This window comes from Pempheris klunzingeri, chromosome 2 (genome assembly GCF_042242105.1).
Source record: "Pempheris klunzingeri isolate RE-2024b chromosome 2, fPemKlu1.hap1, whole genome shotgun sequence".
In the NCBI taxonomy this organism is placed as follows: domain Eukaryota; kingdom Metazoa; phylum Chordata; class Actinopteri; order Acropomatiformes; family Pempheridae; genus Pempheris; species Pempheris klunzingeri.
In genome coordinates this window covers 21220952-21239312 of record NC_092013.1, presented here as the reverse complement: position 1 = coordinate 21239312, position 18361 = coordinate 21220952, and the positions used below count along the sequence as shown (strand labels likewise).

Sequence of the window (18361 nt, the reverse complement as noted above, 5' to 3'; positions counted from 1 at the left end):
ATGACTCTGACTGAGCACACGCTCATCATCCCATCACACACGTGGGAGATTGAGAATAAAAGCATGTTATATTTTCATTTTTCTGATACTAAACATGCATTTATTTCTGTTTTATACAAAGCAAACTTATCAAACATGTGAAACGCTATTCAATGCAAACAGTTTAACTCTTGCCCGCTTGGCTTCTGTTTTAACTGATGTGGTAATGCTGCTGACTCTGCAGGTGGTAGTCATATCAAAGTATTACTATAACATTGTAATACTATCCTGGATGCAGTGAAACTTTTTCAAACTAGTTTTCAAACATGCATATTCTTATGAAGAGCTGGATGAAGATGGTTTGATCATGTTGTAAATGAAGTTTGCTTGCAGCTATTACAAATACCCTTTAATGCCAAATTCATAGCCTCTTTGCACCAGCTCCTGATCACTTCGGGAGTAGACTCCCTTTCTATGATTCCTGTCAAAATAAACAGCGAGGAATGCAGAGGAGGAATTTGAATGTAAAAGAGGGGGGAAAGAGCTTTTGAATGCTCATTAATCCTTCGCATGTCTGCATTCCTCACAGACATTTTACAAAAGCCTGGTAGTGACGAGTCTTGATGACAGGAATTCCCATTCAGAGGCAGTGGGACAAAACTTGTAAACTGACTCCATAATTAATGTGATGTGCAACCAGACACACTTCTTTTGTTCTTGAGAGGCAGTGAATGGACAGAGTGTGGGAAAGCAAGGAAAACCCACTCACAGAGCCCCAGTGGGACAATAGAGGCAGACCAGACAAAGACGTCTGTGTGTGTGGGGGGGTGATTCTTTACTACTGCATTTTAAATGTTTACACTTTTTACTCACTGAACCTGACAATATGTATATTTAGATGATATTTCTTATGTTCATATCTTGGCTACATCTGTGGAAATGTAAAAATGAGAGGTCTGTTGTTTGTTTGAAGTTCAATAGAATTTTGAGGCGTCAAATTATTTTATTTAATGTACAGTACTTCAGTATGATTCAGCAACCCCTCTTCATTCTTATCATTATCGTTTAATTTTTCAAACATGTTTCAAACCAAAAATACATTACCGTGTCCTTTTAGGTAAAGAAAATACAAAACATAACGCCTTATTTTTGCTCATGTTATTTAGCATTTATAAGCCGTATAAAAATGTTCTATAAACCATAGATATTGCTGATATATAGCATGTGCTTATCGGTGTATTTGTTATAACTCTGGAAGGCTGGTATATGAGGTGAATATAATAAATACTATAAAATATAGTAAAATGCAATTGGATTTATATAACATGAGCCCTCATAGGAAAAATGATATTTGACATACTGTAAATTGATAAACGGCACAACGTCCCAACATCTGCTTACAGCTCTACATTATAATGTGTTATAAATTATGTGTTAAATGTTATTATACTGATTTTTAATACTAAATAGGTCAAAGTAACGTGCTGACAAAAATACCTAAATCAAAGCTCAGTATAAAGCTAAGTATAAATTCTGCACTCAAATATTGTTTGCTGTTTGAAAACCACCATATTTGGGTGTATTTCTCTTTCTCTCGTCTCCTAATTGAAGAGAGTGTCTAAACAACAAACATCACCCCCGGGGGAGAGCCGGGGGCTGTCTGTGTGGGGGTGAATTAGCATTTAACAAGGCACAAGTCTATTGTTGAGTGGGAGCCCAGTCAATGGGCAGAGTGTGGGAAAGCCGTGAGAGGCAGAGTCACAGTTCAGCGTGATTAGCATCCTCATCCCCACCAGCACCTGACTACTCTCAAAGGGGAGTTGGCACACTTCTCTTCTTCTCTCCTTATCCCCTTTTTTATTTCACTGCCTGTGTCCCTCTGGTCCCAACTCTCCAGCCTTTGCCAACTTCATTTCCCCTCTGTTCATCAGCTCATCACTTCAATCTGAGCCTTTTTATTTATTCTATTGGTGGATGCCAACCTGCCAAGGCAACGTCGCCTCTTACAACCAGGGTTATATTGGCTTTTGTGTTGCTTCATGTTTTAACATACGTACAGTTGTCCAAATTACATGTCTTTGGAGAAAACTCTGAATAAACTGACTGATGTTAACCAACCGACAAAACAGAGCAAAGACATTTCTGTTGGACTTCATTTTCGAAAGAAAAAAAAAAAAGACAATATGGTATTCCTTTAACGATGAACCAATTACCTGTAAACAACTTTCCATTTGAAGCCCTCTTCACTTTTGGACACTTCATCCACTGCTGTTGTTTTCCTCCAGATGGTTCGGGCTGTTAGGTTCGGTCCCTTTGCTCAGGCAGGGCGCCAATAGTAGGCAGTAAAGCATTCAAACCCTTTGTGGTGCATTGACTCCCAGGATTCAGTGTGGGAAACCCTGACCAACTCTTCACTCGCTGCGACAACTTGTTACAAGACAGAAGGCACATCTGTTTCATCTGGACTGTCAGCTGAATGAGCTCGACTTTGCTGTTTTACTTAGTCACCATCTCATCCCAGTGTATGAACTAAACTTGTAATATTTAATCACAATTCATTATGGATACAAGCTGCAAGGTTGTGTTTGTGTGTTTGTGGTACCTGCTCATAATTATGCAATAAGTTATCTTAATTATTAATTAACTAATTAGAGATGACTTTCACAGTCAAATTATCAAATGCTGACACTCAACTTAAAAGCACAAATGTAATAATGTTCATTTTCGTTTTTGTTATTTCTTTATGTTGAGGACAATCTCTCAGTCAGTCTCCCACGTGTGTGATGGGATGATGAGCGTGTGCTCAGTCAGTCATTGTCAGGGTCACCACTTTCCCAGATTCACACAGAGCTCTGTGGATCTCTCTCCATCACCCCCCCAGTCCTCCACCTGTTCCCCCCACATCTAACCATTGTCCGCTGGGCAATAAGAGCTTTTAGTGTGTGGCATTTCTTATTATCTCAACAAGCTCTCTGATTGGCTACAAACTGTGAGAAACTCCAGCCAGACCAAGACCCACACATTCATATGGAGATGTGGGACTATAAATAGGAGGGATGAAGCCAGCAGAGATCAGATTCTCTCTACAGAGACCTCTACAGCACAGACATCCAGCCATGACTCCTACAATCACTGCAGCAATGACCAATTCTCAGGAGCTTCTCACTCTGACCCACAAGGTAAACTCCAGATTCAACAAGATTTAAACACCCTTCATCAGATGTCGTCTGTTTTATTCTAACTCTATACTCCAGGATGAGTTTATTAATGACTTTGTTCTTCTTCCTGCAGATCAGAAAGCCTCTGGTGGAGAAGTTACGCAGAGAGCGAATCAACAGCAGCATCGAGCAGCTCAAGTCTCTCCTGGGACCAGAGTTCCTCAAACAGCAGCCAGACTCCAAGCTGGAGAAAGCAGACATCCTGGAGATGACAGTTTGCTTCCTGAGACGACTGCAGCAGCAGCACCAAGCTGTGGACTCAGCAGCTGTTGATCGGGGCTACTCCAGGTGTGTCCAAGAGGTGGAACACTTCCTGTCCAAGGAGGACGTGAAGACACAGTCCCAGAGAAGACTGCTGAACCACTTGAACACGCTGCAGTCTTCCTCTGATAAGAACCTGAGAGAGGCTGATTTCTCTCCTCTGAGCTCCTCAGTCCACACCAGCATCACTAAAGACAAGAGTCCAGTCACCAGCGCCCCCTGGAGGCCGTGGTAGACACCTACAGACTGGAGACACCAGCAGACACACTGAGACGACCACATTGGTCAAACGTCATAATCAGACATATTTTTCTGATATGTAATGGAGTTGTTTTAACTCATCATGAGGTCATATTGGGCTGATATTTCCTTTACTTTAGGGAAAATGTTTTCAAAGAAAATGAAATCTTTGTGAGAATATTGAGTAACAGAAGTTTGTATTCAATGAATAGCATTTATTATTTTATTGATTTATCAATATAATCAAAAATTGGCCATTGTACTTTGGCCAACATTATCACACTTGTCACTTGTCTTGTAAATCTTGTATCAAGATTGATGCAGTGACAGGAAAGGTTCCATTGCAGCTACTTTCTGGTAGCATTTTTTCTTCTTTTATGTACTTGATTGACTTTTTACTTTGTAAAATATCATTGATCCATATTGGATCTTGAAGGCATCTGTTCTATCATCAATGTGTCCTGCTGTGTCAGCAGTATAAATGTATATCTGAGAGTTATTTTCTCACAATTTACTCTATTTGAGTACAATATCGTGGACTACAAGTTTCTGCTGTGATGTATCATCGCCACTCGTGCCTCTGTGATGTGATCCATTCATTCTTTTTGAATAAAAAACATCAACTGAATCTTGAGCTGCATCATTTCATTCTTTAAACTGACAGAAATCGACAGTGAACAACCTTGACTAAATGCAGTGGTCATGCAGAAAATGGCCATTGTACTAGAATGCATTACTTTGTATGGTTGATAATATTCTCTCCATCCATCAGTTTTTAGTTCAGAGTCTTTCAGTGCCTTCAGGCATCTAATGTTTCTATTATGGTTGAGCACTACCCTCTAGTGGTTATTTTACTGTATGTATGTTCTCTTATGTATGATCTTTGAGCATAGGTCAACATGTGGGAATGGCTGCCTGCAATACCTAAGGTAGCTGTAAAATACAAGTGACCCATTTCCACACGGTTTTTCTCCTTTGTTTCCCCTTTAATAGCTTTAAAGCTTGGTAAAAATATCTTATTCCATCCACGCTGTCTCTGTTTATCACACACTCATACACACACAGAAATACACAACATGCATGGAAACTTTGGGATCTCCATTATACTTTAAAAACACAGTTTTGTGGATTTGAACAAAGTGAGGCTCCACAACATGCGTTTGTTCGGATTAACCTGATGTTTACAAGTAAACAAGTTAACATTCAATAATCAAAAGTCATTTTGTGAACATTTCTCAGTTTACAGTTTTAATAGGTACACCTAGCTGAAGTAATGTAATCTAACACAACAGATGAGCAATAAAAAACCTTCATGTAGGTAATAAAGTTCAGTTTTTGTTGTTGTTTTAGAGAGGTGTAGTTTCAACAGTATGGTCATTCAGGAGGATCAAGTGAACTGTAGGTTATTGTGTTACACTGGCAGATGTTAATACCATTTTGTCCCCTATATCAGTGAGGGAAGTGACACGCATCCATCTCTACATAATGCAATACAGTTTTCCTGCACCAGAAACTGCATCACCCCATACGACCATACAGTTAAATGTAAAGCCCTCTGTGAAAAAGCTGAACATTGTAACACTTTTCATGAATGGAGACTCTATTGCAGGGCTGTTGCATCAGACTGCATTAGTTTTTATCTAGGTGCGCCTAATAAACTGGTAACTGAGTGCACATGTTGTAAAAAAGTTGAGTGTTTACTCTGTTTAACTGTTCACAGGATGACGCGCACGTCTCACACTGTACGTGCACGCTGATTGGACGACGGTGAGGGGGCACGCACGCACGACACCCACGTTGCGTCAAACCTTTGTCGACCATGGCGGAATGTGTCCGACTTGACAGCAGCACAAGCAGTCATACCATGGATAAAAGCATTACTCTGCCGCCAGACGAAATATTCCGCAATTTGGAGAACGCAAAGCGGTTCGCAATAGACATAGGTACCTGGGAATATACAAGTTTTCTTTTTTTCTTCTGCCACTTTTGCGCCAGTCTCCATGTTTGCAGAGCAGCTACACCGCAGCCTGACATTGACAACACATGAGTTTAAGTAAAAGTAAATAAGTCTAAGCTAACGGTAGCTGCTTAAATGTCTGTCTAATCTTAATTTGTTTCACAGCAACACTGTTTTACCGCGAAGATAGACGTCTGACGAGATTCCAGGATTATGTTTATGTGATAAAGCGGATGTGTGCCAAACAACCTGGGCAACTTTAACAAGTACAGCAGCGGAGATGTTAGTTAGCCGCTAGCTAGCCTGTGTGAAGGGTTTGCTGTGTCAGTGCCGCTAATGCTGCAGTTTCACAGGTCAATTCTGGAGCTTTAATAGATTTAGTCTCTTGTTTATCTTCTGCTGTCTGTCGTGTTTCTTATCGGACATTATCAGCGCTGTTTTTGCTTTAACAGGTGGGTCTCTCACTAAGCTCGCCTACTATTCAACTGTACAACACAAAGTGGCCAAAGTCCGATCTTTCGACCACTCAACAAAGGTAATTATTGTGTTTAGCTGCACCAGTTTGAGTAAAGACTTGCACACAGACTGCATGCACAGGGGAAAGCTTATCTCCCTCTAGCTTGTATTTTCTGAATGCCCAAATACCACTACAGATAACACAGAAGCTAACATATGCTAACTTAACAGCTAGATTTTCGCTGAAAACACGCAGCTTTGTTCCACTCTAGCAGAGGCAATGTCAATAGCTGGAAGTAATGAAGTATTTACCCTTCCTCCTCCTCTGTGCTTCCCTCCCATCTGTGTCCCAGGAGGCTGCCAGTGACAAGCTCTATGAAATATCTGTACAGGAAGAGGTCACTGCACGCCTGCACTTCATCAAGTTTGAGAATGCTTACATTGAAACGTGCTTGGACTTCATCAAAGACCACCTGGTTAACACGGAAACCAAAGTTATCAAAGCCACAGGTGGGGGGGCACACAAGTTCAAAGAGCTCATTGAGAGGAAGCTTGGACTCAAGTGAGTATGCAAACCATCTGTAAACATAGCCAAATAAAAGTCTTTATCTTTTGTGTACTGTACAAGGCCGCACTGCACTGTAGATACTGCCAGTACAAACAAAAACGGAAAGCAAATTTCTGGCATTTTCCAGATGACTAAGTTGAAATGGTCCTCTGTCTTTACTGTGAGTCACACACAAAGCAATATCCTGCCCTCTACCTCTGAATCAGGGTGAATCAGAGGACGTACGCTTCATTTTTTTTTTTTTTAGGAGACCTTATGAAGGCTATTCTTTTTTTAATATCTATTGTTCACTGGCTTGCAGAGTGCCGGCTAACCAAACATCATGTGAAAGCTGCAGAGCACTCACACGATGGTTGACGTTTTATTTTCTGCATCCATGTGGCATCAGCATTAAGACGCATATGTATGTCGGCTTTGGACTGAAATGTTAGTCAAGTAAGTCAGTAACTCAGAGAAAGAGGAGGTAATCTGAAATCCATTTCAAATCAAAACCTGTCTGCTTGGCTCTAAACACACATGGCTGCAGACCAGCTCCTCTGTTTAGAGAAATGTAAATGTCTTGTAATGTTATAAAAAGGAGGTAGTTCATTATGCTGAATGACTTACTATGTTTTACATTTGGCGGAGGGTGATTGAAGCTAGTGGACTCTTTGTGTGTTGCATTGTGGCAGAGTGGACAAAGAGGACGAGATGACGTGCCTCATCAAAGGCTGTAACTTTGTGCTGAGGAACATACCACACGAGGCTTTCGTGTACGCCAAGCATGCTGATTCAGAGTTCCGCTTTCAGACGACTCAGCCGGACATCTTCCCGTACCTGCTCGTAAACATTGGCTCTGGGGTGTCCATAGTCAAGGTAAGAACTGAATCAAACTTTTGCCGGTGGTAAAGGAAAGTAGGTTTCCCTGTTAGACAGCTTGAAGTGTAGCTGATACAGATTGATAGATTGATTAGTCCAGTGTCAGAAAATTATTTATGATAATTTATTTAATTTATGAAGCAAAATCACAAATCTTTATCTGGTTTCAGCCCCTGAATGTGTTGGTTCGCTTCCTTATTTCTATTTTGCATCATATTCAAATAGTTAATTGAGACACGCTACAAAATAAAACCCCTCCTTGTAGCCGACCTGCCATTGCTGACTGAATCAGACTTGAACAAGCTGCAGCCTAACCTGCTCTCTCACCCACATTCGCTCTCAGGAACCAAAATTTGGCACTGATTGATTTAGCATGAATCGGCACTCTGTACTACAGACAAAACACGGTGGGTCCTCTCTTAAAAGTGCCGAGTTCAGCATCCAACCCTATTCTATAGGAACATATGAATATATATTTTGAAACTAGAGGTTGAACTGACAAAGGCAATGTTTACCTTTGAAGTGGTAGTTTCTGATACCAAAATGACTCAGCGCAGATATGTTTGTACCATATACCTTTTTAAATGAAATGGTTTAGGTTTTTCTGCAAGTGGTTTCTTTATGTTTGTGTGTTTGATTCACACAAAAGGCAATATCCCATTCTCTTCCCCCTTCAACAGGTAGAATCAGAGGACAAATTTGAGCGAATAGGAGGAAGCTCAATAGGCGGAGGGACGTTCTGGGGCCTTGGAGCCCTGCTCACCAAAACAAAGGTATCCCAAATAACGGGGTCTACTTTTCCTGTCAGCCATTAAAGGTGACTTCTCTGTGCGATACTTTCTCATCGTACGCCCTGTAAACTTGACCCTTTTCTCTTCTCTTCAGAGATTCGACGAGTTGCTACAATTGGCTTCAAAAGGGCAGCACACAAGTGTCGACATGCTTGTCAAAGATATCTATGGAGGATCTTACGGGTCTTTGGGCTTGACTGGAGATCTTATTGCGAGCAGTTTTGGAAAGTCTGCTACCGCTGACAAAGGTGACCCATGGGCACATTAATCTGTTGGCTGCCCAGATAGTATATGTATATGTCAAGGTTAGTGTAATAAGACACTGTAAGGACACACTTTATATTTTGTACTCCGTATGTGCAGTTCATTCAATTGACTGGACTGAAAAATACACCAAAAGTTGTACCGCACTCATCTTTTGAGGATCAAACACTCACCTTCTGTCGACTGTGAAGAGTTTGTCACTTCCTCATGTGCTTGCTTCGAGGGTCAGTTTGGATTCATGGTTTGTAAAATGTATTTCAATGGTGACGCTATGATGAAAGTATCATCTCCACAAAAACCATGTCTTACAGGTACAGTCCACTTCTCTGCTGTCCATCCATCTGCTCAGGATACTGCAAACACTGACACTGTAGTTTACCCAACACATGGAAAAATTCGCCACCTCCACTTGAGTCATTACACACCGCTATTGGGACTCTCTGTGAATCCAAGCTGACTGCAGGCTGACTACAGGCCACACGCTCAGCAGTGAAAGGATGGAGTTTAGCTTTAAATGTAAAAGAGATTAAAAGGCTGTCACACAGACCAATGCGTATTTCAGTTGCGACATGTCTTCATCATCGTAAGGCAGGGTTAATGTCTTAAATGCCAAACTTGTGTTGAAGTGAACTGATGTCCTCTCACCCAGTTCTCTTGTGTGCTGTACTTGTAACTGTTAAGAAATGTAGAGATGGCAACACTCAACAGAAATTCACAGCTTCTGCCGGCTCATCGAAGCAAATCCTGTTACTGTCCATCTGCTGCCGTTGAGCAATTATCGAGCAGTTTCTACAGTTTCAGTTTGAAAATATGGATTTTGATATTCATATGAAATTGTTGTCCCAATGCTCATATTATTTTGTTATACTTGAACAGAAGCAAGTTGGTAAGAAGCTTCCTAATTTGAATACCGAAGAAGCTCTTAAATATTCAGTTGTCGGTCTTAGGGCAGCGTTTCAGTTTTGTGATGTGGGTACATCATGTTTATACACACACACACACACACACACACATATAAGTATTGTGTACGTCTACATGTATGTTTATACACCTCTGCTTTGAATTGTAGAGTTCTCTAAAGAAGACATGGCCAAGAGCTTACTCCACATGATCAGCAATGACATCGGGCAGCTGGCCTGTCTGTATGCCAAGCTCCACAACCTGTCCAGAGTGTATTTTGGAGGGTTCTTCATTAGAGGACACCCTGTCACCATGCACACCATCACCTACAGCATCAACTTCTTCACCAAGGCAAGGCCCGTGTCTGCAGACACTACAGTGAATACAAAGTGTCGGGTGCTCTGTGGGAGTCCCTGGTTATTTGTTGTTGACTATTCTCTCTGATATGTGTCAGTTTAGTCCTGAACTTGGTTTGTTATCAGCTGAGCTCGACAGTGTTTCACCTACAACCCCGATTTTCATGTTCTTTCCTCCTTTTGTTTTATTGTTGTAGGGTGAAGTTCAGGCCTTGTTCCTTAGACATGAAGGTTATCTCGGGGCCATTGGAGCGTTTCTTAAAGGAGCAGAAGAAGACAGTAAGGGGAAAACCCACAAATGCACTTTATTGTCCTCACTTTGATGTCAACAGGGTTACTGTATATATATATATATATATATATATGTGTATATATATATATATATATATATATATATATATATATAAAAAAAAGCAATAACAGACATATATTGTACCAAAAATGTATCATAGCTGCATCTTCTACTCCTCTAGATCCAAACCAGTACAGCTGGGGTGAGAACTATGCGGGGAGCTCAGGCCTGATGAGCGTCTCTCCAGATATGAATCCGATGCAACGTGCACGCAGTGGAACGGTGAGTCTGCAGAGGAAGCCAAGAGCGATCAGATATGAAGGCCTGCAACTGGGTTACGTTCCACAGAGCGCCACTCAAACCCAGTGACCTATTTCACTCTACTGATGCTTTACTGGTTTTTATGTCACCCACCCTCTCCTGTCAAATTTGAGCCTCATTTCCCTTTTTTTTTAAGTTCTGGTCTCTTTTAAGGAAACGCCATCACCCCTTGTTCTGAATCACATGTAAAGACATCCATTGATCTTTTTTTTTCATTTCCTCTCCACACATTCCTCTGTCCACCTAACTCTCCTTCAGTTTCCCGTAAGTACCTCCGTCTGCTTCATTGTGTGCCCTGGTTTGTTGACGTGTGGCTCCTGCTCACAGTGCCTTGTTCTCTAGCTATAAACACTCCACTCTACTATTTAGTCATGTCAGGCATTCACTTTGTTCACTTCGGCAAGGACAAGAGAGAGCTTTTTCAGCTTAGCATTGATTTTGCTGAAGATCTTACCACTGTCCCTCACTAAATCCTGTTTTGGTCAAATCATCTAGTATGAAGATGGAAAATAACACCGTTTGATGTGCATTTGCATTTTGATTCCTCTGTGTGATACTTTGAGCTTGCAGGCCTCTGTAGCGCATCAGGAGCTGTTAACATCCGTTAGCATCAGCTCTCCTGGAATCCATTCCCACCACTTAAATTCCTGCTTTCCCCCCCCCAGCTTTCATTTGTGCAAACTGGCAGTGTGATGCACAACTGAAAATGAAATATTAGCTCCTCTTTGGTGACTTACCACTCTAGAAACCTTCTACAGATACAGTTATTTAATAACAATTGACTTCACGTAATGGACTATTGATCGTGTCCCACAATTAATGAATCTACCGGCTTCTACTGGCTTTTAGGATTAAATCTTGCTAGAATCTTCCCTTTTTCTTCCTAACTACATCTTCTCTGCTTTCTTTTTTTTTATCTCAATAAAGACAGAACGCTAACACGAGTGAAACATTGTGAAACACATCTTAAAATAAAAGTTTCCAAGAGTGATAGGTGGCTTTGACATTTAAGCAGCTGGAAGGCGAACTGAGCAGTCCGAGTTTCAAAGACAAGGCAGACAGCACGTGTCTTCTCTCTGTTTGTGTCGTGTCTAGTTTGACATGCTGGAGATGGACCGTCTGGAGAGGCAGCTGGTGAATCTGCCTCTGCTGCAAGACGCTTCATCTTACATCCCCGACACCATGGACCTCACAGAGGACGCTCTGGCCAGGGAATACTGGCTCTACTGCTTCGAAGAGGCCCTAGACGGGGTACCACGGCAGTTTATCTTTTGGAATACACTAGCAGAGTCCGAGAGTAACACATACAGACCAGTTTCACAAGTTATTGATCAAGCTTTAAACTGTGACTCTGAAGCTCAGTTGTGGTGGGTGGACAAACTTTAATCTCTGCCTCCTCCTATGGATTTGTGCCTGCGTGATTGTAAAACAAATTAACAAAATGGTGAACAGAGAGGGAAGGTCCTTGATGTTGTTCTCCTATCAAAATTTCACATTTACAATGGGATTTTAGACAGCTCATGGTAAGCTATAATGTGTTTGCACTAGAAAAAAAAAGAATGACACTATTTCATGTTGCGTCATTTATGTTCAGACAGTTATCTGTGGTAGTACGTCCAGAAGTGGATGTTATGTTTGGTCTTTACAGATCAGCTTGAACGTGGCTGATGACTGTTGTTTTTCCGGGAGCAGGTGGTTAAGAGAGCCGTAGCGAGTCAGCCTGACATGCCAGAGGCATCCGAGCGAGCCGAGAAGTTCCGCCAGAAATACAGACACAAGCTTCAGACCCTCCGCCAGCAGCCTTTGTAAGGACCCTTGTTGTTGTTTTGTGCATGCAAAGGCCTATCTGTTTTACCCAGACGTTTCTTTTAGTAGACTAGACCTCAAGTCTCTTCTTCAACGCCTGCATTAGTTTCATGTCTTCATACCTGCTGTAAATGTGCTTTGTCAATGAAAAGGCGAAATCTTGATGTTAAATCTGTTTATTGTTTCAGTTTTTAGGAGTCGGGTGCGGGTGCATAAGTATGTGTCTGTATTATGAGAATGATGAACATATAAGCTATTGAAGCCACCAAACACTGTAAATACCGGTGAAGAGTACGATGCATGAACCGCCTCAGCCCCGCTGTGTGTATGTTTTTCTCTCTGGCTAATGTAGAGTGCTTCTCTTCTTACCTAGTGCTTATGGATCCCTCACTGTCAGAAGTCTGTTAGACACGAGGGAACACTGTTTAAACGAGTTCAACTTTCCTGATCCCTACTCTAAGGTCTGAGTGAAATCTATCAATCTACTCTGTTTTCTTCTTGTGTTCCTTTCATGTGCTACACAGCTGGTTTGGCCCTCACTGAGCTGATTTGTCTACTTCTTACAATTTAATGTACAGTCTCATGGTGTCACTCAGACAATGTATTTCCACCTCATGAGTTAAGGCTAGAATTTATGCAATATATTAGCCTGCAACGTCTTTTCTGCAAGTTTTTTTTTTAACAACATTAACACTCCTTTATTCTGTTCAAACTAGCTGTATCACATCTATGTTCTCTTGTAGATAAAACAGAAGGAGAATGACATGGCTCTCAAGTACTACCAGAAGGCGGTGAAGTCCCTGGAGGAGCTGAGCTGGGAGGAGAGACAGTTTGCCCTGGTCAGGGGAGTCTTGGCTGGGAATGTCTTCGACTGGGGAGCCAAGGCCGTGTCGGAGTGAGTGGAGTTAATGGCTTTTACATCCTGTGAGCAGCCCGCTTGATTGGTCGCTCTGTTCTGCCTGATTGGGAGTAGCTCCAGACGCTCCGGTAGCATACAATGTAGTAGTTTCACACTGCTGCAGCCTTGAACGGGGAGTTTTTCACTGCTCTTTCGTTGTGTGTTTGGCAATATTGCATTGTTTTGATAAATTAGCTACCCAGGATTAGCCAGACTGCAAACAGTTGGCAGCATGGATTGAGAGTAAACAGAATTAAAAAAAAGAAAATCTATTAAAGCACCAAAGAGCTGCTTACCATGCATCCTAACAAAGACTGTAAATTTAAATTCTTTCAAAGGGAGCCGTTAAAAGCTTTGAGTAAGTCTGTCAATAGTTTCGTCATTTGTCTGCCAAAAGGTCATTTATGATCTGCTATTCCAGGCCAGAAGTGCCTGTCTCTTTCTGACAATAACTGATAAAGGTTGATTTGAGAGGAGACGGCTCCTTATTATCTGCAGGCTGGGCTGCAGCGGTTGGTAAATTCAAACATTATAGTTTGAATCTCAAAGTTTGGAAAGTTTTTTTTTTTATACTGTGATCCAAATGGTTGTCTTACTTTGGCACTGATCACACTTCTGTATATTTTGTTTTGATGTCATGTCAGTGTCCTTGAATCTGATCCGGAGTTTGGGTTTGAGGAGGCTAAACGACAGTTGGAAGGTATCCGAGTATTTCTCTTCTTTATTTCTTTTTAAAACTTTTTTACCATTTAACTTTAATATGAACCATTTGGTACACTGAAAGGCATCAGGCCCACTCGATTGTTCTCACATCTTTGAATACATTTTTAATTTGTTTGTTTCTTTCTTCTCAGAGCGGCCATGGCTCGTCGACTCCTATGACCAATGGCTTGAGAGACTAAAGGTCAGGCTCTTTCTCTGCTTTTAAATTTCAACGCCAAGTTATTCGTTGTATAATTATTGGTGGAGATTAGAGGCGTCATTAAACATGCTCGACTGTGCCGTGAGAACAAACGGCACAGACGACACACCTCAGACACTGTCAGCACCAGGCACAACAATGTTTTGATTAAGCACAAAGAGATAATGGCTTTAGTGCTCATTAGTCATAATTTCACATAGCTACGATAGCGTTTCTGTGTTGTGTGCTCTCGATGATAAGCGCTTGAATACAATCCATCCTGGTTTTCTCTTGCAGGGTCCTCCTCATAAGTGTGCCTTGTTTTTCGTAGATAATAGTGGAGTAGACATCATTCTAGGGGTGATGCCTTTTGTCAGAGAGCTTCTCTCTCGAGGAACGGAGGTAAGGACGTCTAGATCAACATCATTTCAAACAATAATTTATACAATACAATGTTAATCCAGCTCTTCTACCCATCTGGCCTCAGGTTGTGTTGGCCAGCAACTCTGGTCCAGCTTTGAATGATGTAACGAACGGTGAGCTGCAAATATTGACTGAAAAAATCGCCGCTATGGATCCAGTGATTCAGTGGGTCAAATGACTGCTTTTTTTCCACATATCATTCTCTTTTCTTTCCTGACTCATTTCTAAAAGGATTTTCTAACCCTGATGTCATTATTACACACCTAAAAATCTTTTTAAAGCAGCTTCAAAAGCTCTTGCGGTCTGTTTGTCGTGTAGGGCGGGTCTGAGGGAGGACAGGCTGATGTTGGTCCAGAGTGGTTCCAGTTCACCCTGCCTGGATCTCAGGTTGGTTATTTGACAGTTTTACATTTGACATTGTTAAAGGGAGTACTATTCCACCTGTGTGAACAGATGCATAATATACGCTGGTGCTGAAGGGGACTTTACAAAGCAGGAAAGCAACACAGATGATGTTTTAAGTGGACTGATGTCATCAGGGGGTTGCTTGTTACTGCCGCCTCACAGCCAGAACGTTGGCGTCCGAACCCGCTGGGCAGCTGGGGCTTTTCTGTTTGGAGTTAGCATGTTCACATGGAGTTAGCATGTTCACTTTTCTCTGGGTACTTCAGCTTCCTCCCACAGTCCAAAGTCATGCAGGTTAGGCTGATCGGTGACTCTAAATTGTCCATAGGCGTGAATATCGGCATGAATGGTCTCTATGTGTCTGCCCTGTGATTGACTGGCGACCAGTCCAGTACGTACACCACCACCACCATGTGGGGTTGGCTCCAGCAGCCCCCCCTGTGTCCTTCTAAGGACAAACGATATGTATAACAGATGGATGGTTTATAGTAATTTATTACTATAATTACTGCAGCAAAAACATTAACATGCTCTACGTGTGCCTCTGCCATTCCCCAGTCGTCTAGACAAAGTGCTGGCAATGGTGGTGCGGGAGCGACAAACCGACCTGGTGATCATCGAGGGAATGGGCCGAGCCATTCACACCAACTACTACGCCATGCTCAGCTGCGAGAGCCTCAAGATGGCCGTCATCAAGAACTCGTGGCTCGCCGACCGACTGGGAGGAAAGCTGTTCAGCGTGGTCTTCAAGTACGAGGTACCGGCCGAGAAACCCAGCCAGCACTCTGCAGCGCTGACGCCCTCGTGAGCCCGACCGAGCTCGCCTTTGGGCAGGACAGAACGCCAAAGTCACGCAACCAGATCGGATTAGCTGGAGCCCTGAATGTAAGGATGATGATCGTACACTGCCACTAAGTGAATGACTGATTGCAAAGCTGATTGTAAGAAATGTAGGCAGGTTTTCAAAGTGATCATTAACAGGGAGGTTTTACATTTCATTTTAAAACTTTATTGATTTTAGTGCCGGTTTTATGAACATGATTTACATCGCTTCCTCGCAGGTCTCTGTCCAATATCCTGTACAATCACCGAGTCTGTTCCCGTCATTACTGCCTATTGATCTCATTCACCGTCTGAGCTTGTTTTCATGTGAAGTCATCAGTGGCTGTGTTCAGTAAACTTAAACTAAAGTGACTGTTATGACAGATGAGATCTCGAGCTTGTGGAGGAATGACATGAAAAACAAAAGTTTACTTTAAAACATTTGCAGCAGTCATTGACACGCTGTCAACACACAACAGTGAGCACCCATAAGGGAACAGGGCTGGCATGGCAGCGGGAGAGAGCCGCGGGTGTAATTACAGCTTTCAGCAGTAACACTTTTTTTTTTTTTTTTACATGAAGTGTATTTAATGTGCCTTGAGGCTGATGTGATAAAAGCATCATTCACTTAGATGACTTTTAATTCCTGTTGAAGGCTACGATACAACACAAATATCGGCTTTTGTTTCCCAGCAATCTCACACCAATAGACTAGGAAGAATTCACGGATCTCCTGTTTCTTTATTACTGCCGGTGAATGAATTGAGATTAAGAAATGAATCATTGTCACTGTCACTTGTGTAGCCATTAAAGTGGCATCAGGGAAAATATTTGATCAGTGGGAGAAGCAGCACTTTATCACAAAGAGATTTGGTCGTGTCCCTCCACAAGGTGGCAGCGTTCCACTGTGACGTAGGTTTTTATGATTTCCTCAAATCTTGCCCAAGGAGTTTGGTGTCAAAATTAACACCACATTGTTCAGGTTAAACATTCGAACTGTCTCCGATCAAAGCATCTCTTTGAACTTCTTGTCACTGAGCTGGCCGTGGCATGACTCCACAGATTCACTGTAATTAACTAGCATGTACAAATACAAGCTGTAATCCATCGCTAAATGAAAAATGCAAACGTTTAAAGGCAATAATACTGCAGCACCTAGTCGTAACAAACATCAAGCACTGTGTGATTGAGATGTGGCTGACTGTACCAGTGACCTCGTAAATGTCTCAATTCAAGGCTGGATCTGATTCGAAAAGCTTTGCCTTGGTGTGGAAATATTTCCCAATAAGTTACAGTTGTTTGACATGTGGACTCACATTGCAATATTGTATTTGTCATTTGTACATACATGTGATATACTAGTGTGTGTGTGTGTGTGTGTGTGTGTGTGAGAGTGTGTGAGAGTGTGTGTATCTAAGATTCATTTGCATCACTTCAGTTAAGTACACCAAGCACAATTTTGTGTATCATTCTCCAGACAATCAATTTTAATTAAATGGTAAAAACCTTTATTTTATCCCGCGTGTGTGTGTGTGTGTGTGTGTGTGTGTGTGTGTGTGTGTGTGTGTGTCTCGTGTGTGTGTGTCTCGTGTGTGTGTGTCTCGTGTGTGTGTGTCTCGTGTGTGTGTCTCGTGTGTCAGCGGAGATGGCAGCCATGTAGAGGAACACGGAGAGCTGAAAGTTGCCCCATTTTAAAAAACCGAGCTGCCCCCGGCGGTGTAAAGGCTCAACACCCTGGTATGTGGTGCTTGATGCCTGCTGGGGGGCTGTGGGTAGATAATGCATGAGGACGCCCAGCAGGGGGTCCTCATGCTTTTCCTCTCACTCATCTCTCTGACTACTAAAACACACTCACACACACACACCAGTTCTGCAAGACGGCCTTGCAAATTTGACATCTGTGTACACAGTATGGAAAGTCTGCCCTGGTGTTGGTCTGTGCCTTTTTTCTGACTTTATAATATCCAATGTGGGCAGCAGTGTTTCCCTCCAGCATCAGCAAACCCGTGGACTGACTATGAGCCAATGGGCCCCCCCCCACCCCTCTTACACAGGAGCATGACACCCACACTGACGCAAAAAACACGAAACTCTTACGACTGTTTTTCATCTCTTCCGGTGACGTTTTGCAGGTGAACCAGAGCTCTCAGGTGCTGCATGTGAGCTTCATGTTAATTCCCCTCTGAATGCACCAAGCACGTGACCAGGCACAGCGTTCCGGTTTCACTAGACCTGTTTCTGCAGCTTCACTGTATAACTTTCTAATTACAGGCAAGGCTCCTAACACACTGATACCACAGTCCCTGAGAAAACAGGGCAGCATTGACTCTTAACGTTGCACAACACTCATTACTGTAGTTACAGTAAACAAGGATTTCAAAAGACGTGCTTTGAATTCAACACACTAGGTGAACCTCTTGTGGATTCTGAGTAACAATAACATCAATTTGATCGGTCATGTGACCTTAAACGCACAATACGGTACTTTGTGTATCAGCTCTTTTTGGATACATATAAATACAGTGAGCTCCTCTTCTGTGTCCTGAACAGTTTGTAGTAGCTTTTCCCCACAGATCTCGGCGTCTTTAGTCAAACGCTATTTGCAAATGATTTACTCTACTTTTACAAGACGCAGCAATGCTGGA

General features: G+C 42.2%; 2 protein-coding genes across 3 annotated transcripts; both read left to right on the top strand.

The window, feature by feature from the left end:
• The first annotated feature begins 3035 nt into the window (after positions 1-3035).
• Positions 3036-3693, top strand: LOC139211683 (transcription factor HES-5-like). The gene is made up of 2 exons (XM_070842012.1): positions 3036-3158; positions 3271-3693. The coding sequence occupies exons 1-2, from the start codon at positions 3036-3038 to the stop codon at positions 3691-3693; spliced, it is 546 nt and encodes a 181-aa protein (XP_070698113.1).
• A 1824-nt stretch (positions 3694-5517) lies between these two features.
• Positions 5518-17225, top strand: pank4 (pantothenate kinase 4 (inactive)). 2 transcript variants are annotated; one of them, XM_070848169.1, is made up of 19 exons: positions 5518-5641; positions 6108-6190; positions 6465-6673; positions 7351-7534; positions 8218-8310; positions 8423-8576; positions 9662-9843; positions 10046-10127; positions 10322-10422; positions 11557-11712; positions 12154-12266; positions 12641-12728; positions 13011-13162; positions 13810-13865; positions 14020-14069; positions 14364-14468; positions 14554-14654; positions 14808-14876; positions 15453-17225. In XM_070848169.1, exons 1-19 carry the CDS (start codon positions 5518-5520, stop codon positions 15700-15702), a joined length of 2352 nt encoding a protein of 783 aa, XP_070704270.1. In that variant the 3' UTR covers positions 15703-17225. The 2 variants fall into 2 exon arrangements, with proteins under 2 accessions (XP_070704270.1, XP_070704279.1); XM_070848178.1 differs by lacking the exon at positions 15453-17225 and having other exon boundaries at positions 14554-14602.
• Positions 17226-18361: the final 1136 nt, after the last annotated feature.